This window comes from Oryx dammah, unplaced genomic scaffold, assembly GCF_014754425.2.
Source record: "Oryx dammah isolate SB20612 unplaced genomic scaffold, SCBI_Odam_1.1 HiC_scaffold_18, whole genome shotgun sequence".
Lineage (NCBI taxonomy): Eukaryota > Metazoa > Chordata > Mammalia > Artiodactyla > Bovidae > Oryx > Oryx dammah.
Window position 1 is genome coordinate 112271180 of NW_024070202.1, and position 27111 is coordinate 112298290.

A 27111-nucleotide genomic window follows, 5' to 3' on the forward strand; every position below is an offset into this window, starting at 1 on the left:
TTCTCAAGGGCTATAGATAATATTCTGAGTCATATCCTGTGAGCTGTCTGATGGATACCAAAACCCCAGGTGGAGAAGTTAACTACACAAAGACCAGACTGTATCTGCAACATAAGCTGCCACAATTCCGAGAACTGGCCTCAAAGAAATGAGAACCAGTGGACCCTGGAACTGAAGATTAACTGGACCTAAAGAGGACACTGATCAGACCACCGAGGACCAATTTGAAGATGACTGCCAGAGCTGAGGGTGCTGTTTCTGCTTGTAGTTCCTCCCTGCCGCCTCCGCCTCACCGCCTCTGCTGTCTATAAAAGCTCTTGCCCCACTGATTGCCAGTGGGGGGATGTCGGCCTTTGGACAGACGTCTGCCACTCTCTCCCCCAAGTTGCCAGCATCTGAAATAAAGCAAATTTTCCTTTCCCCCAACCTGGCCTGTTTATTGGCTTTTGTGCAGCGAGCAGCCAGACCTCGCACACTCCTCTAGGTACCAGTTCTATTTTTACAGAGCAAAGCCTCCAGTCTGCAGCAGAGTCCAGGTCCTAAAACTTGGTGCTATGCACTCAACCCGATATTTTGCAAAGCCAAGTTTTTGTCTGTGACTCTAATCAGGTATCTTTGTGATAGAAAGAACAAGGCTAGGATGGATAAACTGCAAAAATAAAAGTCTCCTGCTTTAGAATAAACGTATGAAAGGATAAGAAATCAGGGTGCCATTTTTAATGTTTTCACATGGCTGGAAACAAAACCTGGATTTTAATCAGTGGATGCACCTTACCATTAATGTAACCTACCATTATGATGACTCTTTCAAGGAAATTCAGCAAACTGATTGCACCTTTATCAAGTGCATTTAAAAAGTCAGCTTGATGAGTGCGAAATATTTTGCTAAATCAAAATGGTCAGGAGGTTGTTTGTCCAAAAGTTCCCAATGAGCCCGTTAAACGCATCCCAGGATCTACCACTAGAGGGCGATGGTGAGCACAAGCTGGGTCTGCACTTTTTGAGTTCCCTATTTTTTTCAAATAACAAGGCTGTGGAATTATTTTTCCTACATCCTTGGGGTAGCCTATCATTGCGTTTTGATGCCGGGTTTGCTGGGAAAGATTGAAGGCAGGAGAAGAAGGGGACGACAGAGGATGAGAGGGCTGGATAGCATCACCAACTCGATGGACATGAGTTTGAGTAAACTCCGGGAGTTGGTGATGGACAGGGAAGCCTGGTGTGCTGCAGTCCATGGGGTCGCAAAGAGCCAGACAGGAGTGAGCGACTGAACTGAACGGAACTGAATTTAACCCTAAGGACTTCTCATAACTCCATCTGACTCATAAACCATGCCAATTTGTTGCAATGATTTTGTGTATGACTTTCTGTTATGTATATAGATATAACATGTCTGTTATGATTGTAAACGGGCACACAGCAAGGATAATATTGCAAGCAGCATCTTGGTGAGTGAAAAGCACTTAGGGTACTTGGGATGCTATGAAATGCAATACTTTTCAAGTGTTCTTTTTTTAATGGAGTGAAAGCTTGCTTTATTAATTTAATTTTAAATTTATTTTTTAATTGAAGGATAATTGCTTTACAGAATTGTGTTGGTTTCTACCAAACATCAAAGCAAATCAGCCAAGTGTTCTTTTTGAAATGAATTTTACTTGGTATATTATTTATTGAATGTAGTAATTTAATGCTGATAGAATGTTACCGTGTAGTAATGCAACATGTTACAGTGTTTTAATGTCTAATAACATCTCCAAAATAAGCCTTACTAAATCCTGCTAAGGGGAAAGTTCCTTCTCATGTTTTGAGACAGAGAAGGCAAACAAGTTCTGAGACTATCAGAGACTTCTCTGGCCAGCTCTGGAGGCACCAAATTTATCTGTGACCCAGATTTGATCTGGAGCTGAGAGGAAGGATGCCAAGTTGAAGCCAAGTTTACACTCTGATTCCTCTGACTCAAGTGGCTTTATTCAAAAGGAGCTGAGTAGGAATGAGCCGAGGTTAGAGGCAACATTTTTGTTATTTGGTCTGAAGCTCCAATACTTTGGCCACCTCATTCGAAGAGCTGACTCACTGGAAAAGATCCTGATGCTGGGAGGGATTGGGGGCAGGAGGAGAAGGGGATGACAGAGGATGAGATGGCACATGAGTTTGGGTGAACTGTGGGAGTTGGTGATGGACAGGGAGGCCTGACGTGCTGCGATTCATGGGGTTTCAAAGAGTCGGACACCACTGAGGGACTGAACTGAACTGAACTGAACTGAAACAGGTACAGATGGCATTCATAAACAGCAGTACGTGGCATTCACAGGAAACAAAACACTTGGAAATACACCTGCTTTTCTAAGTTGCAGGCTTCCCAGAGGGTTGTCTTGTGCTTCTGAAATGGAGCAGGACCCTGTAGTCCTTGCTCCTCCTCCTTGTCCTCTGCCTGCCTTTTGTCTTCAGAAAACTTTAGTCAAAGAATAAGTTGAACCAGAGAAATGAGAACATACATAAACAAAGGAAACCAGTCAAAGGAGACCAAATAATAATAATAATAATAATGTTGTCATTAAGCATAGTTGAGGACCTTTAGCTCTTTCTCAAGGACTTTCTGAGCATGCCTGTGAGTTATCTTATAGATACCAAAACAACAGGTGGAGAAGTTAACTACATGATGTCCAGACTATACAGAAACTGCCATGATTCTGAGAACTGGCCGCAACGAAATGGGAACAAATGGGCCCTGGACCTAAAGATTAACTGTACCTAAAACAACCAAGATGATGCAGGTCAGACCACCAGTGACCAATTTGAAGATGACTGTCACAGCTGACTGTTCTGTTCCTGCATGTAAACCCCTCCTTCTGTCTATAAAACCTCTTGCCCAACTGGTTACCGGAGGGAGCCGGGAGTCGGCCTTTGGACAGATGTCCGCCCTCCCCTGCCCCCAGTTGCTGGCATCCGAAATAAAGCAAACTTTTCTTTCCACCAGCCTGGGCTGTTTATTGGTTTTTGAGCAGTGAGCAGCCAGATGGTCACACACACTCTTTCCGTAACTCTTCCAAATCAAGCTTGGCTTTAAGCTACCCACCCACTATTCTGGCCTGGAGAATTGTATGGACTATATAGTCCATGAGGTCACAAAGAGTCGGACACGACTGAGCGACTTTCACATTCACGTTCAAGCCAAGAATGGATACACCCCGGCCTCTGAATCCATCTTTTGAATTTAGTTGAAGAAGACAGAGCCTGATACCAGTCTGCAATAGAAAAAGACATAGATAAGGGACTTCCCTGGTAGTCCAGGGGTTAGGACTCTGCGCTCCCAAAGCAGAGGGCACAGGTTTGATGCCTGGTTGGGGAACTAAGATCCCCCAGGCTACTTGGTGCTGCCGAAAAAAAAAAACCAAAACAAACTAGATATAGATGAGATTTGACAGTGAAAGCGCAAAAATGTAAATTTCTAGAGGAAATCTAGTACTTTCTCTCTTGGCTGAGACACCAAGGTGATTGATTCATGGCATTTCCTCCTGGCAATGTGTGATGCCTGGACCAGACCCCTAACTGGGGGTAATAGTGGTCGCCAGGATGTGGAACACCCTCCTCCCCGTTGAATGGGTGACTCTGGCCACTTTCATCCCCCTTGGAGCCAGCAGTTCTTCAACGATTCCTGCCCTCCAGTTACTCTGCAGTAATGTTCCAGATAAAAGAATACATTCACAGCACCGCTACCAACAATCAGAGCCCTTCCATTGGGAAAGCTACAAACTGAAGTTTTCTCCCAGGTTTCTTGTTCTTTGCCTCACTCACATACTGATTGGAATTTTTCTGCAAGAAAAAAAAAGGGGTTTTGTTTTTTTTTCCTCTCTCACTAAAAGTTCTGTCCAACTCCATCGACTGCTTAACAAGCAGTAGCCAAGGAAGGAGGTTTGAACGTCACTGGTTGACAGCTGGGAGTGCTCTGAGTGGTCTAATCAAACTCGCCTCCCCATGGAGTCGAGAACTCACATTTCCTCTTTCATTTGTTCCACAAACACTCATAGAGTTCCTGCCAGGGGCTGGCACCTTTCTAGAGGCTGGCTGTCTAAAGGATTCTCTGGTGGCTCAGACGGTAAAGAATCCGCATGCTGAGCAGGAAATCCAGGTTCAATCCCTGGGTGGGTAAAATCCCCTGGAGAAGGAAATGGCAACCCCCTCCAGAATGCTTGCCTGGAGAATCCCATGGACAGAGGAGCCTGGAGGGCAAACAGTCGGACATGACTGAGCGACTAACACTTTCACTTTTACTTTTCATGTAGTGCATCAGTTCAGTTCAGTCGCTCAGTCGTGTCGGACTCTTTGTGACCCCATGAATCGCAGCACGCCAGGCCTCCCTGTCCATCACCATCTCCCGGAGTTCACTCAGACTCACGTCCATCGAGTCCGTGATGCCATCCAGCCATCTCATCCTCTGTCGCCCCCTTCTCCTCCTGCCCCCAATCCTTCCCAGCATCAGAGTCTTTTCCAATGAGTCAACTCTTCGCATGAGGTGGCCAAAGTATTGGAGTTTCAGCTTTAGCATCATTCCTTCCAAAGAAATCCCAGGGCTGATCTCCTTTAGAATGGACTGGTTGGATCTCCTTGCAGTCCAAGGGACTCGCAAGAGTCTTCTCCAACAGCACAGTTCAAAAGCATCAATTCTTCGGCACTCAGCCTTCTTCACAGTCCAACTCTCACATCCATATATGACCACAGGAAAAACCATAGCCTTGACTAGACGGACCTTAGTCAGCAGAGTAAAGTCTCTGCTTTTGAATATGCTATCTAGGTTGGTCATAACTTTTCTTCCAAGGAGTAAGCGTCTTTTAATTTCATGGCTGCAATCACCATCTGCAGTGATTCTGGAGCCCCCCAAAATAAAGTCTGACACTGTTTCCACTGTTTCTCCATCTATTTCCCATGAAGTGATGGGACTGGATGCCATGATCTTTGTTTTCTGAATGTTGAACTTTAAGCCAACTTTTTCACTCTCCTCTTTCACTTTCATCAAGAGGCTTTTTAGTTCCTCTTCACTTTCTGCCATAAGGGTGGTGTCATCTGCCTATCTGAGGTTATTGATATTTCTCCCACAAATCTTGATTCCAGCTTGTGTTTCTTCCAGTCCAGCGTTTCTCATGATGTACTCTGCATAGAAGTTAAATAAGCAGGGTGACAATATACAGCCTTGATGTACTCCTTTTCCTATTTGGAACCAGTCTGTTGTTCCATGTCCAGTTCTAACTGTTGCTTCCTGACCTGCATACAGATTTCTCAAGAGGCAGGTTAGGTGGTCTGGTATTCCCTTCTCTTTCAGAATTTTCCACAGTTGATTGTGATCCACACAGTCAAAGGCTTTGGCATAGTCAATAAAGCAGAAGTAGATGTTTTTCTGGAACTCTCTTGCTTTTTCCATGATCCAGCAGATGTTGGCAATTTGATCTCTGGTTCCTCTGCCTTTTCGAAAACCAGCTTGAACATCAAGGAGTTCATGGTTCACGTATTGCTGAAGCCTGGCTTGATGAATTTTCAGCATTACTTTACTAGCATGTGAGATGAGTCCAATTGTGAGGTAGTTTGAGCATGCTTTGGCATTGCCTTTCTTTGGAATTGGAATGAAAACTGACCTTTTCCAGTCCTGTGGCCACTGCTGAGTTTTCTAAATTTACTGGCATATTGAGTCCAGCACTTTCACAGCATCATCTTTCAGGATTTGAAACAGCTCAACTGGAATTCCATCACCTCCACTAGCTTTGTTCATAGTGATGCTTTCTAAGGCCCACTTGACTTCACATTCCAAGATGTCTGGCTCTAGATTAGTGATCACATCATCATGATTATCTGGGTCGTGAAGATCTTTTTGGTACAGTTCTTCTGTGTATTCTTGCCACCTCTTCTTAATATCTTCTGCTTCTGTTAGTTAGGTCCATACCATTTCTGTCCTTTATTGAGCCCATCTTTGCATGAAATGTTCCCTTGGTATCTCTAATTTTCTTGAAGAGATCTCTAGTCTTTCCCATTCTGTTGTTTTCCTCTATTTCTTTGCATTGATCGCTGAAGAAGGCTTTCTTATCTCTTCTTGCTATTCTTTGGAACTCTGCATTCAGATGCTTATATCTTTCCTTTTCTCCTTTGCTTTTCACTTCTCTTCTTTTCACAGCTATTTGTAAGGCCTCCCCAGACAGCCATTTTGCTTTTTTGCATTTCTTTTCCATGGAGATGGTCTTGATCCCTGTCTCCTGTACAATGTCACGAACCTCATTCCATAGTTCATCAGGCACTCTATCTATCAGATCTAGGCCCTTAAATCTATTTCTCACTTCCACTGCATAATCATAAGGGATTTGATTTAGGTCATACCTGAATGGTCTAGCGATTTTCCCTACTTTCTTCAATTTGAGTCTGAATTTGGTAATAAGGAGTTCATGATCTGAGCCACAGTCAGCTCCTGGTCTTGTTTTTGTTGACTGTATAGAGCTTCTCCATCTTTGGCTGTAAAGAATATAATCAATCTGATTTCGGTGTTGACCATCTGGTGATGTCCGAGGAGTGGTGGCTGCGCAGGCACAGGAGGACCTAGAGGAGCTATCCCACGTTGAAGGTCAGGAACAGCGGCGGTAAGGAGATGCCCCTTGTCCAAGGTAAGGAGCAATGACTGTGCTTTGCTGGAGCAGCCATGAAGAGATACCCCACACCCAAGATAAGAGAAACCCAAGTAAGATGGTGGGTGTTGCAAGAGGGCATCAGAGGGCAGACACACTGAAACCATGTAGTGCATAAAAAAGGTCAAATCCCTGACTTCATGTGGCTTATATTGTGCTGGGTAACTAAACAAGAGTTATTCAACTGAAGTGAGTGAGTGAAGTTGCTCAGTCGTGTCTGACTCTTTGTGACCCCATGGGCTGTAGCCCACCAGGCTCCTCTGTCCTTCCTGGATCTTCCAGACCCAGGGATCGAACCCAGGTCTCCCACATTGTAGGCAGATGTTTTACTGTCTGAGCCACCAGGGAAGATCCCTATTTAACTGAACACATGTCCAAATAATGTCAGGTAGGTGATCAAACCTATGAGAGCAATAAAACTGAGTAGGGGGTGAGAGGGGGATGGGGTAGGAGTGTGCGGTGGGCTGAATCATGGCTCTAATCCCTTTCCAGACCCTAATCCCTGCCCAATCCTAATCCCTACAACCTGGAAATGTTACCTCCTATGGCAATTAGGATTTGCAGATGTGATTAAGCCAAGAATTCTGAGATGGGGAGATTATGTTAGGGAAATAAAATTAAAAACAAAACCTTCTGCCTGCCCCAGAAAGCTCTGCACCAAGGTAGAGGAGAAAGAAAACAGTTTTATTACTGGATAGGCATTAAGCCAGCAAGATGCACATCACAGGCAATGCACAAAGAGACGGCAAAAACAGAGAGAAATGTCATGCTATCTTATAGCCCAGCAGATGTGACCCCACTACGCACGTGTTCTCGAGGGAAAGCATAACCGGTTCTGGGTGAAGGGACCTGATAGCACCATTCGTCACACAGCGTTCGCCCTACATTCACCTGGAGTTGGCGGCCACCCGGGAGAGCTAACTGCCTTCATGCAAAGGAAGCACACACTTCCCGGATCTCAGTGACGATGGGAGGAGGTTGGCATCTTGGAGCCAGGTGCTGCTGAGTTAGGCTCCCACCTCCCATGGGAGGGGACACTGGCTGCTGTTCCTCTGATGCTTGCGCTTCGAAGAGATGGCTCCCAGGTCCTCAAGAAACACAGTCCTGGGTGTAAATCTGGCAAGGGGCTTAGTGAGCTTTTCAAAATATTTACATACACCTCAAAGGCACAGAGAAAGGACTTCCAATTAGAAGTTTTCTAAAGAAAATGCCCCTAGGGCTAGGGTGGGAGGGGGACTTTTCCCCCTTTTCGCACCAGGGAGAATTAGAATGTTTTTCTTAGTTTGCACTTGTATCTTCCCTTACATTACCCTGAGAGATCTGGGTCCTCCCTACTCCCCAGTGTAACCACAAGTGTCCTCATTAGAGAGATGCAGAGAGAGGGTTGACTGCAGCAGAGACAGATGTGGCCACGAACCCAGATGCCACCCTGCTGGCTCTGGTGCCAGAGGAAGGGGCCCCGAGCTGCAGAGCACACAGGAGGCAGCGCTGGGAGCTGGAAAAGGCAGGCCCAGCTTAGCCCTGGGAGCCTCTGCAGGGAACGTGGCCTTGCTGACACCTTGCTTTTCACCCAGTTGAAACTGGTTTGGGGGACTTCGGACATCCAGAACCATGAGAGAATAAATGTGTGTTGTCTGAAGCCACGGAGTTTGTGGTCATTTTTCATTTGTGATCTTACCCAGGTGGGGGTGCAGAAGGGAGAAGAGGGTCATTGGGGAGCATGTTGTGAGGAGATGAGGTGTGTGCGTTCGTTAGTTGCTTGGTCGTGTCCGACTCTCTGTGGCCCCATGGACTGTAGCCCACCAGGCTCCTCTGTCCATGAAACCTCCAGGCAAGAACACTGGAGTGGGTATCATCCCTTCTCCAGGGGATCTTCCCGACCCATATTTGAGCCCAAATCTGAACAAAGTGAAAGAGTGACTACAAACAGCTGGAGAAAGAACAACTCAGGCAGACGAATCAGGGACTCCAGAGGCTCTCCCTGCGGTGGATGGGCTTTTGAGGATACCCCAAGCAGCTGGTGGGAGGTCAGATCCTGCAGAACCTTAGAGGCCCAGGCAGCCTATTGCCATGTTGTCACATGGGGAGAGAGCCACCCGATCTCTGTTTAAAAGGATCACATGGTCTGGGAGACTGGGCTCAGGGTGGCCGGGGCAGGGTGGGGAGAGCAAAGGGCAGCTGGCAGGGCAGGAGCAGTCAGCCGGCAGGAAACCCGGTTTTCTTTGGACCAACTGTGTTCTTTCCTTTCAGGAGAACGGACCCCTGGAACTAGACCCACAACAGAAGCACCTTGTTGGCACTTGGCCACAGGGCTGGGGGGATGACATTTGATCTCAACCTGGATTCTGTACAGGGTCTGTGCTTGCCTTGTGTCCTGAGGTCACATTCCTGCATTTAAGCATGGTTTGGGAACTGCAGAGGGAGGAGCACTATGACCTTTTCCTGAAGTTTCCACAGGACCCAGCAAGACCCAACTCTCCTGTAGGATGCTGGCCTTGGACAGTCTGGCTTCCACTCCTGGTCTCCCTGTGGGAGGCTGGGAAGACTCCGGGGGTCGAAGACTGCGAGAACACCCAGGGGTTATGGCGCCCATGTGACGCCCCGCCCCCCTCGCTGACGTGTCCTCCACCATGGTCAGCGGGGAGGAGCTTCCTGCCTCCTCCCCTCACTGTCTGCTGCCCGGGAAATGAGCCCTGAGAGTTTCCGAATCTGTCTCGGGGATACTGTGTGAAGCCAAAGAAAAAGATACAGTGGACCGAAGTTTCCTCTCTCTTCTCTTGCTCCCTATTGGTTCTTTCAGAAATCAGCAACAAGTATTTGGCTTTATTTCATATGAAGTACTAACTCAAGAGTCTTCCCAGGTAGGGCTAGTGGTAAAGAGCCCACCTGCCAATGCAAGAGACATGAGACATGGGTTTGATCCCTGGGTCGGGAAGATCCCCTGGAGAAGGGAATGGCTACCCACTCTAGTATTCTTGCCTGGAGAATCCCATGGACAGAGGAGCGTGGTGGGCTACATCCATGGGGTCGCAAAGAGTCGGACACAACTGAAGCAACTTAGGACGCATGCACACGAACCCAAGAGGTACTTCCATCGTTAAACCAACTTCCTCTAAGCATCCTTCTACACCAAGGAGAAGCAGCACAGACCATTTCTGTTGGGCTCTTGGCCAGGCCCAGCAGCAAGTGGTGGCACTGATAACATATTTGCTGGGTGTCATGAGCAAGGCCTCTGAGCAGGGCCAGGATACTGTACCTGCTAGAGGGATGCAGTTTTCCTTCTTGTGGATGCGAGCCTCCTGCTAACCAATACCTGGGTGTGTTGGAACTGGGCAGGACCCTGTGAGGACTTCTCGGGGACAGAGCCCTCCACCAAATTCTCGGCTGTAGCATCTCTCTGAAGTACCTAGATAACAGTATCTGATGCACATTTCCTGAGTAGTGTTACAGCTACAACCCACACCAAAAGGAAGAATTTAACTATTTGGTGACCATGAGCTTGAGAGTTGATCATGGATTAACTCCTGTGGCACAACTCTATTACTCCACCATCAACCAGAGGCTGACCACACGCCAAGACTCCCCTCCATCACCTGGCCTTTAAAAATGCTTGGCTCATGGGGAGGGAGGTGGGAGGGGGTTCAGGATGGGGAACACATGTACACTTGTGGTGAATTTATGTCAATGTATGACAAAACCAATACAATATAGTAATTAGTATAGTCATTAGCCTCCAAAAAAATAAAGTGAAAAAAAAAAAAAAAGCTTGGCTCTAAAGTGGAAACAGAGACACAGACATAGAGAAGAAGCATATGGATGCCAAGTGGGGAAAAGAGGATGGGATGAATTGGGAGATGGAGATCGACACATATATACTATTAATACCACATGTGTGCTAAGTCGCTTCAGTCCTGTCCGACTCTTTTTGATCCCATGGACTATAGCCCACCAGGCTCCTCTGTCCATGGGATTCTCCAGGCAAGAACACTGCAGTAGGTTGCCATGCCCTCCTCCAGGGGATCTTCCCGACCCAGGAATCAAACCCAAAGCTCTTACATTTTCTGCATGGGCAGGCAGATTCTTTACCACTAGCGATACCTGGGAAGTCCTTTGTATTAATATAAAACAGATAACTAATGAGAACCTACTGTACAGCAAAGGGAACTCTTACTCACTGCTCTGTGGTGACCTAAACAGGAAGGAAATCCAAAAAAGAGGGGATATAGGCATATGCATGGCTGATTCACTTTGCTGTACAACAGAAACTACACAATATCATAAAGCAACTATACTCTAATAAAAATTAATTTTAAAACATTCTTATTAAAGCTTCAAAAAGTGCATTGCTGAAACCCATCAAGGAGTTTGGATTTTTTGAGCACTAGCTGTCCTGGACTCCTTGCTTGGCGCCTGAATTAAATGCTGCACTTTACTTCACCACAATCTGGGGTCGATTGGCTTCACAGCGTGCAGGCAGCGAGTGGATCCAAGTTTAGTTTGGTAATGTCTTCACAGGGGATTTCTGGAGACATTGCCCCCTGTACCCCTGGCAAGCCCACCTACCTTGCCATGTAATCCAGTAGTGGGTGTGGTCATGGGTTCAGGCACCAGTGAGAAGGAAGAAGAAGCCTCCCAGTGTCCCTCTATAGTTTCACTGTCTACTGGGCCCCTGACCCTGTACAGGCCTATCTTTTTCTTGCAGGCATGTTGAAGCTGAGACAGTGTCCACAGGGCTAGGCCATTTGGCCGTTTGGCTGGTCGTAGAACCGTGCCTCCCTAAAGTATGTTGAGTGGTGAATCCCCAAATGCCAAGGTTCTAGAATGTCTGCCTGAGTGAAGGTCACGAGCCCCTCTCCATTCCTGTGCGTTTCCTCTCTGCAGAGGGAAGACCTTGTGGTTCTATATAAGTTCCCTTCATAAAAGATGAAGGTACAGTGGTTGGAAAACTTCTGACTGGACAAGAGGATACTTCTAGTCAGGGCCAGGGACTGTAGAGTAGCTGCTCTTGTTGTTGTTCAGTTGCTAAGTCCTGTCCAATTCTGCAACCTCATGGACTGCAGCACCCCAGGCTTCCCTGTCCTTCACTATCTCCTGGAGCTTTCTCAAACTCATGTCCATTGAGTCAGTGATGCCATCCAATCATCTCATCCTCTGTCATCCCCTTCTCCTGCCTTCAATCTTTCCCAGCATCAGGGTCTTTTCCAATGAATTGGCTCTTCACATCACGTTGCCAAAATATTGGAGTTTCAGCTTCAGCATCAATCCTTCTGATGAATATACAGGACTGATTTCCTTTAGGATGGACTGGTTTGATCTCCCTGCAGTCCAAGGGACTCTCAAGAGTCTTCTCCAGCACCACGGTTCAAAAGCATCAATTCTTTGGCACTCAGTCTTCTATATGGTCCAACTCTCAAATCCATACATGACTACTATAAAAACCATAGCTTTGACTACACAGACCTTTGTCAGCAAAGTAATATCTCTGCTTTTTAACATGCTATCTAGGTTTGTCATAGCTTTTCTTCCAAGGAGCAAGGGTCTTTTAATTTCATGGCTGCAGTCACCATCTGCAGTGATTTTGGAGCCCAAGAAAATAAAATCTGTCACTGTTATCATTGTTTCCCCATCTTTTTGCCATGAAGTGATGGACCCAGAATCAAGGCAAATTGGAAGTGGTCAAACAGGAGATGACAAGAGTGAATATCAACATTGTAGGAATCAGCAAACTAAGATGGACTGGAATGGGTGAATGTAACTCAGATGACCATTATATCTACTACTGCAGGCAAGAATCCCTTAGAAAAAATGGAGTAGCCATCATAGTCAACAAAAGAGTCCGAAATGCAGTACTTGGATGCAGTCTCAAAAACGACAGAATGATCTCTGTTCGTTTCCAAGGCAAACCATTCAACATCATGGTAACCCAGGTCTATGCCTTGACCGGTAACGCTGAAGAAGCTGAATTTGAATGGTTCTATGAAAACCTACAAGACCTGCTAGAACTAACACCCGCAAAAGATGTCCTTTTCATTCTAGGGGACTGGAATGCAAAAGTAGGAAATCAAGAAACACCTGGAGTAACAGGAAAATTTGGCTTTGGAGTACAGAATGAAGCAGGGAAAAGGCTAACAGAATTCTGCCAAGAGAACGCACTGGTCAGAGCAAACACCCTCTTCCAACAACACAGGAGAAGACTCTATACATGGACATCAGCAGATGGTCAACACTGAAATCAGACTGATTATATTCTTTGCAGCCAAAGATGGAGACGCTCTATACAGTCAGCAAAAACAAGACCGGGAGCTGACTGTGGCTCAGATTATGAAATTCTTATTGCCAAATTCAGACTTAAATTGAAGAAAGTGGAGAAAACCATTAGACCATTCAGGTATGACCTAAATCAAATCCCTTATGACTATACAGTGGAAGTGAGAAATAGATCTGATAGATAGAGTGCCTGGTGAACTATGGATGGAGGTTTGTGACATTGTACAGGAGACAGGGATCAAGACCATCCCCAAGAAAAAGAAATGCAAAAAAGCAAAATGGCTGTCTGGGGAGGCCTTACAAATAGCTGGGAAAAGAAGGGAAGTGAAAAGGAAAGGAGAAAAGGACAGAAATACCCATTTGAATGCAGAGTTCCAAAGAATAGCAAGGAGAGATAAGAAAGCCTTCCTCAGCGATCAATGCAAAGAAATAGAGGAAAACAATAGAATGGGAAAGACTAGAGATCTCTTCAAGAAAATTAGAGATACCAAGGTAACATTTCATGCAAAGATGGGCTCAATAAAGGACAGAAATCGTAGGGACTTAAAAGAAGCAGAAGATATTAAGAAGAGGTGGCAAGAATACACAGAACTGTACAAAAAAGATCTTCATGACCTGGAGAATCACGATGGTGTGATCACTCATCTAGAGCCAGACATCCTGGAATGTGAAGTCCAGTGGGCCTTAGAAAGCATCACTATGAACAGAGCTAGTGGAGGTGATGGAATTCCAGTTGAGCTATTTCAAATCCTGAAAGATGATGCTGTGAAAGTGCTGCACTCAATATGCCAGCAAATTTGGAAAACTCAGCAGTGGCCACAGGACTGGAAAAGGTCAGTTTTCATTCCAATCTCAAAGAAAGGCAATGCCAAAGAATGCTCAGACTACCGCACAATTGCACTCATCTCACATGCTAGTAAAGTAATGCTGAAAATTCTCCAAGCCAGGCTTCAGCAATATGTGAACCGTGAACTTCCAGATGTTCAAGCTGGTTTTCGAAAAGGCAGAGGAACCAGAGATCAAATTGCCAATATCCGCTGGATCATCGAAAAAGCAAGAGAAGTCCAGAAAACATCTACTTCTGCTTTATTGACTATGCCAAAGCCTTTGACTGTGTGGATCACAATAACCTGTGGAAAATTCTGAAAGATATAGGAATACCAGACCATCTGACCTGCTCTTGAGAAATCTGTATGCAGGTCAGGAAGCAACGGTTAGAACTGGACATGGAACAACAGACTGGTTCCAAATAGGAAAAGGAGTACATCAAGGCTGTATATTGTCACCCTGCTTATTTAACTTCTATGCAGAGTACATCATGAGAAATGCTGGGCTGGAAGAAGCACAAGCTGGAATCAAGATTGCCGGGAGAAATATCAATAACCTCAGATATGCAGATGACTTTGGCAGAAAGTGAAGAGGAACTAAAGAGCCTCTTGATGAAAGTGAAAGAGGAGAGTGAAAAAGTTGGCTTAAAGCTCAATATTCAGAAAACAAACATGGCATCCGGTCCCATCACTTCATGGCAAATAGATGGGGAAACAGTGGAAACCATGGCTTACTTTATTTCTCTGCGCTCCAAAATCACTGCAGATGGTGATTGCAGCCATGAAATTAAAAGATGCTTACTTCTTGGAAGGAAAGTTATGACCAACCTAGACAGCATATTCAAAAGCAGAGACATTACTTTGCTGACTAAGGTCCGTCTAGTCAAGGCTATGGTTTTTCCAGTGGCCATGTATGGATATGAGAATTGGACTATAAAGAAAGCTGAGCACCAAAGAATTGATGCTTTTGAACTGTGGTGTTGGAGAAGACTCTTGAGAGTCCCTTGGACTGCAAGGAGATCCAACCAGTCCATCCTAAAGGAAATCAGTCCTGGGTGTTCATTGGAAGGACTGATGTTGAAGCTGAAACTCCAATATTTTGGCCACCTGATGCAAAAGAGCTGACTCATTTGAAAAGACCCTGATGTTGGGAAAGATTAAGGGCAGGAGGAGAAGGGGATGACAGAGGATGAGATGGTTAGATGATATCACCGACTTAACGGACACGGGTTTGTGTAGACTCTGGGAGTTGGCAATGGACAGGGAGGCCTGGCATGCTGCAGTTCATGGGGTCGCAAAGAGTTGTACACGACTGAGTGACTGTACTGAACTGAACTGAACTGATGGACCCAGATACCATGATCTTCATGTTTTGAATGTTGAGTTTTAAGCCAGGGTTTTTACTCTCCTCTTTCACTTTCATCAAGAGGCTCTTCAGTTCCTCTTCGCTTTCTGTCATAAGAGTGGTATTATCTGCATATCTGAAGTTATTGATATTTCTCCTGGCAATTTTGATTCCAGCCTGTGCTTCATCCAGCTTGGCAAATCGTGTGATGTACTCTGCATATAAATTAAAAGATGCTTACTCCTTGGGAGGAAAGTCATGACAAACCTAGACAGCATAAAAAGCAGAGAGATTACTTTGTCAGCAAAGGTCTTTGTCCGGGAGTTGGTAATGGACAGGGAGGCCTGGCGTGCTGCATTTTATGGGGATGCAAAGAGTCGGACATGACTGAGCGCCTGAACTGAAGTCTGCATATAAGTTAAATAAGCAGGGTGAATATACAGCCTTGACATACTCCTTTTCCAATTTGGAACCAGTGTGTTGTTCCATGTCCAATTCTAACTGTTGCTTCCTGATCTGCATACAGGTTTTGCAGGAGGCAGGTAAGGTGTTCTAGTATTCTCACCTCTTTAAAAGAGTTTTCCACAGTTTATTGTGATCCACACAGTCAAAGCACAATGAAGCAGAAGTAGATGTTCTTCTGGAATTCTCTTGCTTTTTCTATGATCCAATGGATGTTGGCAATTTGATCTGTGGTTCCTCTGCTTTTTCTAAATCCAGCTTCAGTTCAGTTCAGTCGTTCAGTCATGTCCGACTCTTTGCGACCCCATGGAGTGCAGCACGCCAGGCCTCCCTGTCCTTCACCAACTCCCAGAGCTTTCTCTAAGTCATGTTCATTGAGTCGGTGATGCCATCCAACCATCTCATCCTCTGTTGTCCCCATCTCCTCCTGCCTTAAATTATTCCTAGCATCAGGGTCTTTTACAATGTGTCAGTTCTTCACAACAGGTGGCCAAAGTATTGGAGCTTCAGCATCAGTCCTTCCCATGAATATTCAGGACTCATTTCCTTTAGGATTAACTGGTTTGATCTCCTTGCAGTCTAAGGGACTCTCTAGAGGCTTCTCCAACACCACAATTCAAAAGCATCAATTCTTTGGTGCTTAGCTTTCTTTATAGTCCAACTCTTGAACATCTGGAAATTCTTCGTTCACGTACTATTGAGCCTAGCTTGGGGAATTTTGAACATTACTTTGCTAGCATGTCAAATGAGTGCAGCTGTGCGGTAGTTTGAACACTTTTTGGCCTTGCCCTTCTTTGGGATTGGAATTAAAAGTGATCTTTTCCAGTCCTGTGACCACTGCTGAGTTTTCCAAATTTGCTGGTATATTGAGAGCAGCACTTTCCCAGCATCATCTTGTAGGATTTGAAATGGCTCAGCTGGAATTCCACCACCTCCCCTAGCTTTGTTCGTAGTGATGTTTCCTAAGGTCCCCTTGACTTCGCACTCCAGATGTCTGGCTCTAGGTGAGTGTTCACATCATCGTGGTTATTGGGTCATGCAGATCTTTTTCGTATAGTTCTCCTGTGTATTCTTGACACCTCTTCCTAATATCTTCTGCTTCTGTTAGGTCCATACCATTTCTGTCCTCTATTCCCCAATAGTATTAACCATTATTATCAAGCATTTTGGGGTCCCTGGTCCCTCAGATGGTAAAGAATCTGCCTCCAGTGTGGGAGACCTGGGTTCAATCCCTGGGTCAGGGAAGATGCCCTGGAGAAGGGAATGGCTACCTACTCTAGTATTCTTGCCTGCAGAATTCCATAAAGAGAGGGGCCTGGCAGGCTATAAGTCCATGGGGTCACAAAGAGTCGGACAGGACTGAGCAAGCAACACACAGTATTTCAGTAAAAACTCAAGCATTTTCTGATTGCATGCATAGAAAAATCCATTCTTCTATAATCATCAAACTTGGCTTACATGCTACAATACCCATTCTATCATATTTTCTCAACCTTAAAACTTTGACAAAGTTTCTGACAGAGATTTTTCATATTTGTAAATTTTGTATAGGATAAGTATAAAAGTTACACTATTTAATCAGCAAATAGAAAATGACTATTAGAGGTAAAATAAAGCCTGGACAAATAGAGGGACATGAATCTTAAATCTCTTCATCTGGGTTTTTAAATAATGAGAAGAAAAAATGTTAAATATTGACAAGAAATTCTAAAGTTCATTTAGAAGAATAAATGATTGATTTTATTTATTTATTCATTCAGGTAAGAAGTGGATTTATTGAGAGAGAAACACATTCCACAGACAAAGTGTGGACCATCTCAAAAGGAGAAGCGATAAATGAGTCATTTTAGCTAAGAAAGTTTTAGAGAGAAAAAGGAAATCTGTGTATAAGGGGAGTAGTTACACTAAAAATATTAAAACATTTTCTGTCATAAAAATACAAACATAAAATTGAATTTGTGGAGGGGTGGTGTGATCTCTCTAAATATAAGGCAGAAACCATAGAAGCCTTTTACTTTAAAAGGAGTGCCCCCCACCCCCAAACAAAGTGAAATAAAACCAATTTCCCAACTGTTTTTTTTGAGGTATTGATTTACAATATCATATTAGTTTCAGGTATACAGTATGGTGATTCAAAATTTTTATAATTTATACTCCATTTATAGTTATTATGAAATATTTGCTACATTCCCTGTGATCTTATAGGAAATAAAATAAATAAATAAAAGGATACAATTTATCCTTGTAGCTTATATATATCTCTGTAGTATACCTACTCTTATCTTGCTCCTCCCTCCTTCCCTCTCCTTATTGGCAGCCACAAGTTTGTTCTCTGTGTGTGTCAGTCAGTTTCTCTTTTGTTATATTCAGTAGGTTGTTTTATGTTTTAGATTTAACTTATAAGTGATAACATAACAGTATTTGGTTTTCTCTGTTTGATTTATTTCACTAAGCATAATATCCTCCATGTCCATTCACATTGTGGCAAAGGGTAACATTTCATTCCTTTAAGGCTGAATAGTATTCCATTGTTTATGTACACCACAACCTCTTTATCTTTTTTGTCTGTTGGAGGACACTTAGGATGCTTCCCTATCGTGGCTATTGTAAATACTGCTGCTATGAACATTGAGATGCATGTATCTTTTTGAATTATCTTCGGACATATACCCAGGAGTCAATTTCCCAACTTTTTAAAATGAACAAACAGAAAAGTGGGCAAAGGGACATGAGCAAATTCACAAAAGAGAAAATACAGTTAATATATAACTACATGAAAAACAAGCCAGTTAACTAGTAATTTAAGAAGCAACATTCAAAACAATGAGAAAGAACAACTTTAAATTTGAAAAAACAGCCTGTATTTTCAAGGATATGGAAAAGGGGGCATTTATCATAATAAAACCAATAAATTTTTCTCAAAGATAGTTTAGAAAACATTTGAAAAATATACTTTGCCTTTTACCTGCCAGTTCCCCACTTCTAGAATTTTTAAATCAGCCATCTGCAATAAAATATGAATCCATGATACAGAAAAGTAGAAAATGTATGTGCAGTTATGTTACAATTAAGAATCTTGTTATAAAAGAATATTTAATAGGACGGAAGAAAATTCACAACTTTGTTAAGCGAGAAAGGCAGAATACATCTTTGTAAGGCATTACCCCAACCTCAAACAGCATAGACAAGCCTAGAAAAAATGCCCGATGATACGTCATGTTGTTGTTCAGTCGCTAAGTCCTGTCCTACTCTTGCATGCCAGGCTTCTCTGTCTTCCACTATTTCCTGGAGTTTACTCAAATTCATATCCAAAAGGATTCCTGACGGTGATACATACCAAGGCATTAAATGTAACTGACATTTTACATTACATTTAATGTAAATGTATGAGGTAAGTATGAGAAATCTGCATATTTTATTTCCTATTAATGCAACAGACTTTGTGTTTTAAACAATAATTGTACAGGAGAACGGATACATGTATGCGTACGGCTGAGTCTCTTTGCTGTCCACCTGAAACTGTCACACCTTGTTAATCAGCTACACTCCCCAATACAAAATAAAGTTTTTTAAAAAATGTACAATTATAAAGTTGCTTGTGTTGAAAAGCATAACAATACGTGAAACTGTCCAAGTCTAGAAAACCCAGTAAGTGTTTCGTTGGGAAAGCCAAGGCCACATGCTAGACGGTGAGTCAGGGACGCAGACTCGCACCTGCCTCCGCACTCGCCCTTGGGATGCGGTGCGTTTCCAAGCGCAGCGCCCTAGGTGCCAGGACCGCCCGCGCCCCGGGTCCCGCAGGCACGGAAGCCGGGGCGTCTGCGCTCGGCTGATTTCTGGAAGCGAGGGCAGCCCGTTTTCAAAGTTCACCCCATCTGGCCTTTCCTTTTCTCCAGCTCTGAACTACCCAGAAGCCGACTTTCTCGGGTCAGCCGTGCCCCCAGCCCGGGCTCAGCCGCTGCGCTATTCACGTTCTGCGGCGCGGTCAAAGGTCCAGGTGGCCGGAGAAGCGGAGGGGGACGGCCGGGTGGGCGGAGGGGGGGGTGTCGAGGAGCGCCCTCGCCAAGGCTCGAGCCAGCGAGGTCGGGTCTCGCCGAGTGACCGCGGTCCGGCCACGCGGTCGCCCAGGAACCCGCGCTCGCCGGGAGGGACAAAGGGTCGGGGAAACCTGAGCCGGGCCAGTCCCGGAAAAATCCGGCCGGTGGTAGCCATAGCAACGGAGTCGGGCCCCCGCGAAGGCCCGCGAGGGGGCGCTGGGGGCGGGAGAGGAGCCCCGCGCGGCCGGCCCCGCGGCCCGCCCCGCCCTCCGGCCTCGGCCGGCGGCCCGAGCCCGCGACTGACCCTCGGCAGCTCCTGTAGTCACGTGGCGCTGGGAACCGGCGGGGCGGGCGGGGGTGGGGGGGGGCTGGGCACGGGCCTGGCGGTGGTGAACCCGAACCTGCTGCTGTCGCCGCGGCGGGGTGGCGAGCGCGGCCGGCGCCGGCTCTCGGGCCTCATGGACGCGCGACGCGCCTCCGCGCTCCCCGGTGGAGAGGTTCGTCCCGGGCAGGGCGCGGGGTTCCACGCGGGCCCGTGGTGGTGGTGGTGGTGGTGGTTCGAGGGGGTGGGGGGGCCCTACCTGCGTTGCGCGTGACCGGGTGCGCGCTGTGTTGGGGGGGTGCGCTGCTGGACCGAGTCGGGGGGCGAGTCCGCGCACCTGCGCGCAGGCTCCGCGAGCCGCGCTCTGCGTGGGGACCGGAGGGGGGGGCCCCCTTCGGGGAGCGCGGAACCGTGTGTCCGCGAACGTGGACGGGGGGTAGGGGGGCAAAGCATACGCTCGAATACAAAAAGGGGTAGTGTGGCGGTCTGCACGGCCCTCTGCCACCTGGGACGCGGCAGGGGACTCTGCCCGAGTCATCGTCACAGGAGCGCGCCTGGCAGCCCCCCTGGGAACCCGGCCTGGAATTCCTGTCGGGAGGAGGGTGGGGGAAGGGGAGCCAGCGGGGATTTCAGAGTTCCTGCCCTCGGCCCGGGGGCCTTTGGCCATCAGCATGGACAGTTCGTGCTGTGACCTTACCAGGGGAGGAAGTGAGCCTCCAACGCAGCCCCGGGCTTCCTTGGTGTAGGGGGCACGTTCAGTTATTAATCCGATGGCCACTGAGGTCACTCTGCCCGGCGGGGTGCCGGAGTGGGGGAGGGGACCGTGGCTGCCGAGGACACAAAGATGACTTCCCTCGGGGAGCGCTGAGCCTCACGCACGCGTCCTCTCCCCTCCCCGCAGGTAAGGCTGGCCTCTCTGCCACCGGAGGTCTGAGCTCTGCCATGGGGGTAGGGGTGTCTTTACTGCTGCAGTTTTCGCTGACATCCGGGGGCTACCCGAGTGTGGGCCGAAGCAGGCGCTCCAGCCGCAGAAGTATCCCCGGGAACAGCCCCAGGAGGAGCTGGGCCAAGCCTCATCTCCAGCTCCACAGCCTCCAGGGTAGAGTGTGGCCTTCTTTGTTGGATTCTCGCACCATTTCGTGGCCCCAGTGCCCCACTACGGCGGTGAGGGGGGGTGCTGGAGGGAGGAGGGGGGAAGTTTCACGTTCATCACATCCTGGGAGTCTTCCCAGGGCTCAGTCTGGCCGCTGGGAATGAGTCATGTCTGTGCTCCTGGAGAGGAGTACAGGTTCGGGGGAACTTCGGGGGAACTTGTGAGCAGGCAGTGAAGGTCCCTTAGGAGTCTCATCACCACCCCATCTGGCAGTGGGTGTAGGAGACTCCCCTGCAGGAGTCTGGGTTCTCCCCGCTCTGGAAGAGCTGCCCATGGGGCAGCCCCTAGCGGGGCTGGGGCAGGCCGGGACAAGGGACACAGATTACAATCTCCTTCCCTTTCCTTGCCCCAGTAATCCCAGCCCCCCCCCCCCCCAGGGAAGGCAGCGAGGCAGGTTCACCCCCGAGGGCAGCAAGCTGTGGGCGTTCTTTGGATTCAAGAGCGCTCTCCTTCCTGCAATGTCCTCATCACGTGCGGGGGCGGAGGAGGGCAGGCGGGCAGAATGCGGGCACAGTCTGGGCAGGCAGTGGCCTGGCATCGCGCTGGGCTGGCAGTAGCACCCGGAGCTCTCTCCTGCTCCCGAGAAGGGCCGTTCTCACTGGCTTTCCTGGCCGTGGGAGGCTGAGGCTCGGGAGGTCAAAGTGCCTTCCCTAAGACGGGGTTAGATTGGAGCCCTCGTCCGGATTCTGCTGTAGGTTTACTCTGTGCCCCCTGGGGCCAGTCCCGTCACCCTGTCGTTCCCGACAGTGGCTTCATCCATCAGACCGGGAGTTCGTATCTCTTGCCCAGCCTCACTGAGTTGCTGCGGAGCTCAGATGTGACAAGAGCAAATAGAAACAAGGAGAGGGAAGCACTCGGGAAAGCATATAAAGCGCTGAAGTGGGAGGTGACTGCGTGTTTTGGTGAGTCCCAAGGCAGCAATCTTTGTGCAGCCAGCCCTGGCGTGTTTACTCCATGCCGGAGGGGGATTCCAAGAAGGGTCAGGGTTCTTCCTTCTAGTCGTTTCCAGGGCCAATAAAGACTTAACAGCAGATCCACTTGAAATGCTTTCTAGAAACCCAAGATGGAAATAACGTAATAGGAGGAAGCAGAAGAGTAGTCTAGTCCTAATTCCAGGGCTGGAGGAGTGGAGGGAGCAGGCTCCTCTTGGGTCCGCTGGGAGGGGCTGAGGGGAGGTGCAGGTTGTGTGGTTCTCCAGCGTGACTGTGCCTTTCCACCCTCAGCAGAGGAAGAACCGATGCTGGAACGTCGCTGCAGGGGCCCCGTGGCCATGGGCCCGGTCCAGCCCCGACTCCTTTCCGGGCCCTCCCAGGAGTCGCCCCAGACCCTGGAGAAGGAGCCCCAAGGGCTGAGGTCGCGAAGCACCGCCGCGGCCCAGTCGGGCGGCCAGCCCGTAGGTCGGGCTCATCGCTGTGCCCACTGTCGGAGGCACTTCCCCGGCTGGGTGGCCCTTTGGCTTCATGCCCGGCGCTGCCAGGCCCGCCTGCCTCGGCCCTGTCCCGAGTGCGGCCGCCGCTTCCGCCACGCCCCTTTCTTGGCACTGCACTGCCAGGTCCATGCCGCCGCCACCCCAGACCTGGGCTTTGCCTGCCACCTGTGCGGGCAGAGCTTCCGAGGCTGGGTGGCCCTGGTTCTGCACCTGCGGGCCCACTCGGCGGCGAAGCGGCCCATCGCCTGTCCCGCCTGCGAGAGACGCTTCTGGCGGAGAAAGCAGCTGCGGGCCCATTTGCGGCGCTGCCACCCCCCGGCCCCCGAGGCCCGGCCCTTCATCTGCGGCAACTGTGGCCGCAGCTTCGCCCAGTGGGACCAGCTGGTGACGCACAAGCGGGTCCACGTGGCCGAGGCGCTGGAGGAGACGGCGGCCAAGGCCCTGGGGCCGCGGCCCCGGGGGCGCCCGGCAGTGACCGCGCCCCGGCCGGGCGGGGACGCTGTCGACCGCCCGTTCCAGTGTGCCTGCTGCGGCAAGCGCTTCCGCCACAAGCCCAACCTGATCGCCCACCGCCGCGTGCACACGGGTGAGCGCCCGCACCAGTGCCCTGAGTGCGGGAAGCGCTTCACCAATAAGCCCTACCTGACCTCGCACCGGCGCATCCACACGGGCGAGAAGCCGTACCCGTGCACCGAGTGTGGCCGCCGCTTCCGCCACAAGCCCAACCTGCTGTCGCACAGCAAGATCCACAAGCGCTCCGAGGGGTCCGCGCAGGGCGGGCCCCAGCCGCCCACCAGCGCCCCGGAGCTCGCCCCGGAGCCCCCTCCGGAGCCGGCCCCAGAGCCCGCCGAAGTCCCGGCTGGGCCCGGGCCGCCAGGCGCCGCGGCAGAGGCCCCGCCCTCCCTCCACACCTGCGCCGACTGTGGGCGGGGCTTCCGGCTGGAGCGTTTCCTGCGCGCGCACCAGCGGCAGCACGGCGGCGATCGCCCTTTCGCGTGCGCCGAGTGCGGCAAGCACTTCGGCAAGAAGACGCACCTAGTGGCGCACTCCCGGGTGCACTCGGGCGAGCGGCCCTTCGCGTGCGAGGAGTGCGGGCGCCGCTTCTCCCAGGGGAGCCACCTGGCTGCCCACCGGCGCGACCACGCGCCCGAGAGGCCCTTCGTGTGCCCGGACTGCGGAAAGGCCTTCCGCCACAAGCCCTACCTGGCCGCGCACCGGCGCATCCACACCGGCGAGAAGCCGTACGTCTGCCCTGAGTGCGGCAAGGCGTTCAGCCAGAAGTCCAACCTGGTGTCCCACCGGCGCATCCACACAGGCGAACGCCCCTACGCCTGCCCCGACTGCGACCGCAGCTTTAGCCAGAAGTCCAACCTCATCACCCACCGCAAGAGCCACATCCGGGACGGCGCCTTCTGCTGCGCCATCTGTGGCCAGACCTTTGACGACGAGGGGAAGCTCCTGGCCCACCAGAAAAAGCACGACGTCTGAGCGGGCCCGGGCGGCGGAGGCCGAGGGAGCGCGGGCCGGGGCGTCGTTCACACTGTGCCCCCTGCTGCTGCTGTCGGCGCAGGGGGTGGCAAGGTGGGGGTGAGCCGGCCCCGTTAGGGAGGGAGGTCCCCCGCTGTAATCAGGGAGTCCACTTGCAGAGCAGGGACCCCGGCCTCCCGCTGGTGTTTGCTAAGGTTCGGTCCGACTATCCTGTGCCCTGGAAAAGTAGCAATAGCAGCTCCACCCACCCCTTAGAGCCCTCCGGCCGGAGGGGCCACCAGTGGACAGGAGGACCCCTCTCCTCTGGTGTTAACGCCTTAACGTCCCGTCTCTTATTATGAGTTCCTTCGGCTCGTTTTTTTTTTTTTTTTTTGCAAGTAGGTGTGGTTCAGCCCTTAGTGAATGAATGCCTGGAAGGATCAGTGGACCAGCTGGGCACACCTGGGAGAACCTGCCGGCCTTGTTGGGCAGCACCTGGGCCTTTTCCAGTCCTGGGAGGCAAAGCCGAGCTCCTCCATCCTGCCCCAGCCCGGCCCCTCGCTCCTGCCCCTGCACAGGCACCCAGATTTGGAGAGACCCGTCTACTGTTAGTGCCCTGGCTCCCCTTCCTCTACCGAAAGATCAGTTCCGCCCCCCAGAGCATCTTCCCACGCTGCGACTGCCTTCATCCAACCACCTTCCCAGCACTTAGAGCAATCCCATGGCTGTCAGCCGCCCTGTGTCAGGGCTTTTGTCCGAACACCCCAACCTGCCTTCACTCCCTTCAGAGCTCAGCATATTGTGGGGAGGACTGCTCCATTGCTAACAGAAGGCCAGCTGATGGGAAGTGGGAGTGAGTTTCCCTTCCAACATTCTAGCGTGTGGATCCCCAACCTCTGCTTGAACACTTAGGTGACAGGGAAGCTCCTGAGGCCCTGGTTCTGTTGTAGAATACTTCTAATTGTTAGAAATTCTTCCTTATAATGAATGAAGTCCGCTTCCCTGTAATTTCTACTGTTGGGCCTTGTTCTCTGGAACTAAACACAACCACTTAACCCTCCTTTTCCAACTAGAGAATAAAGATCTGGTTTTAGAGCTGGTGGCTGTAAGTGTTCTTTTGTCCTGGGGAGGGAGGGGCGGCTGTTCCACACCACCGGGGGCTGGGATGGGTGAAGGCTGGATTCAAGCTTCTCTACTACCCCTGGCTGTAACCCCCGCCTCGATTTAGGGTCAGGCACCCTCAGCAAGTGAGGTTTCTTCTCTAGGAGTCCAGCCTTGTGTGGGGTCAGGTCAGCCTCGCTCAGTGTCAGTCATCTGGGAGAGAAGGTCTGACTTCCTGCTGTCTTGCTGGGCCTCCCTGGCTCGCCTGCCACAGTGCTCATGTCTGTTACAGTGTATGCTTCGCTGCACTGGTTGTTTCACATGCATTTGAGTGCCTGTTTTTGACAGGCTCTTCTGACTGTCTTACTAGTTTCTACAGAGATTTCCAGCACCTAGCACAGAGTCTGGTGCAACCACCATTTGTTTATATGACTGGCATCTTGCAAAGAAGTTTACCTAAATTATCTAACAACTTAGGAGTTCAATAGGTACTCGTCTTTTTTTTTTTTTCTTTCCAGATGAAAACATTTGCTCAAGGTCATATAACCTTTAATCACCAGGAGCAATTCAAACCTGGGTCCGTTCAACGCGAAAACCATGCTGTTGCCCACCACTGCATGTTTATTAGACAAATGCAGTGCTGCTGCTTTTGGTGTAGACAAGTGTTAAATGTCTATGGTGTGCTTGATGCAGTGGAAACTGGGAGTTTACAAAAATAAGACCCAATCTTACCCCCTAAGAGGCCTAAGTCTGGGAGGACCTATTCGTATACATAGATTGTGAATAGAGAGAGATGGATGTGGGGTGGGGTGGGTTCTAAATGTGTAGGATGGAAGCAGACAGCTTCAAAGTTTTTTAGAGGTTTATGGGGTGATGGGGCCACTTCAAAGCCTGTGTCTTTGAGGGCAAAAGATCTCTCGGAGCCGAGGAACATGGTCTCAAGAAAGCCCCACCTAAATATGTCTTTTTAAGGGAGCTCAGGGCTTCCCAGGTGGTACCAGTGGTAAAGGATCTGCCTGCCAATGCAGAAGTTGCAAGAGATATGCACATTCCATCCCCGAGTCAGGAAGATCCCCTGGAGAAGGAAATGGCAACCCACTCCAGTATTTCTTCCCTGGAGAATTCTATGGACAGAGGAGCCTGGTGGGCTACAGTCCCTGGGGTTTCAAAGAGCTGGACTCGATGGAGCGGTCTCGTGACTGAACAGGCACATGACTGAGAACGCACATGCCATGCCAGGGCAGCGCAGAGTTGCTAGGGAAGGGGGCTTTTTTTCAAGTGATCAGGAGAGTAGCTAGATGTCTGAGGATGATGGCAGGAAACAGGTCTTCAGGCATCAAGGGTTGGGATGGGGTGACTGGGGAAAAGGATGAAGGAGAGGGAGTGTGATCAGGGTTCCTGACTTCCTGAGAAGTCATTACTTGTAAAGGAAATGCCTGGCGGTGGGTCCCGTAGAAACATGCCTGCCCACTGCTTTGGGGCAGAGGGTGAGGAGAGGACCAAAGTTCAGGGAAAGCCACGGAAGTGACCTTACGGGGGCAAGGACAGAGTGAACTTGCCCATGGCTCCTTCCTGAGTCCCTCAGGGGGCCTGGTGGGAGCTGAGTCCTTGCTCAGCAGGGCATGTGAGGGATGGCCCCATTGGAGGGGTCAACACTCTGCTAAGAGGACCTCCCCTTCTAAAGAGTCCAGGTTTTTTTTCCCCTTCTTCTACAATTACAAAGTATTAAATTATCAAATTTAACAATGAAGAGATATTTAGGTTTTTTAAGGTGAAAGTTATCCTTTACTTTTCCCCTCTCCAGCCCCCCTCCCCTTCCCCCCCTACCTTGTGGCTTTTCTCTTTGCATCCAGTAAAGAGTGCGGGGGTGGCCTTCCTGACATTTTCCCTGTGCCTTCACAAACAGGCATGTGCAGCCTCCCTCTTGTTTTCCATCAAGGGAAATAGGATCCCAGATGTGCTTCATTGTTTTCCACCCTTGAAGCAACCTTGGTCATGAAATGTCCATCTGGAGGAAGTCTTTCACTCTGTTGAAAGAG

General features: G+C 49.2%; 1 protein-coding gene across 7 annotated transcripts; it reads left to right on the forward strand.

Annotated features, from left to right (window-relative positions):
- Positions 1-17280: 17280 nt before the first annotated feature.
- Positions 17281-25069, forward strand: REPIN1 (replication initiator 1). Of its 7 annotated transcripts, none has more exons than XM_040260349.1 (3): positions 17281-19490; positions 20824-21021; positions 22299-25069. In XM_040260349.1, the coding sequence occupies exons 2-3, from the start codon at positions 20865-20867 to the stop codon at positions 23990-23992; spliced, it is 1851 nt and encodes a 616-aa protein (XP_040116283.1). In that variant the 5' UTR covers positions 17281-19490; positions 20824-20864; the 3' UTR covers positions 23993-25069. The 7 variants fall into 7 exon arrangements, with proteins under 7 accessions (XP_040116283.1, XP_040116282.1, XP_040116284.1 ...); XM_040260348.1 differs by lacking the exon at positions 17281-19490 and adding an exon at positions 19969-20097; XM_040260350.1 differs by lacking the exon at positions 17281-19490 and adding an exon at positions 19969-20097 and having other exon boundaries at positions 22302-25069.
- Positions 25070-27111: the final 2042 nt, after the last annotated feature.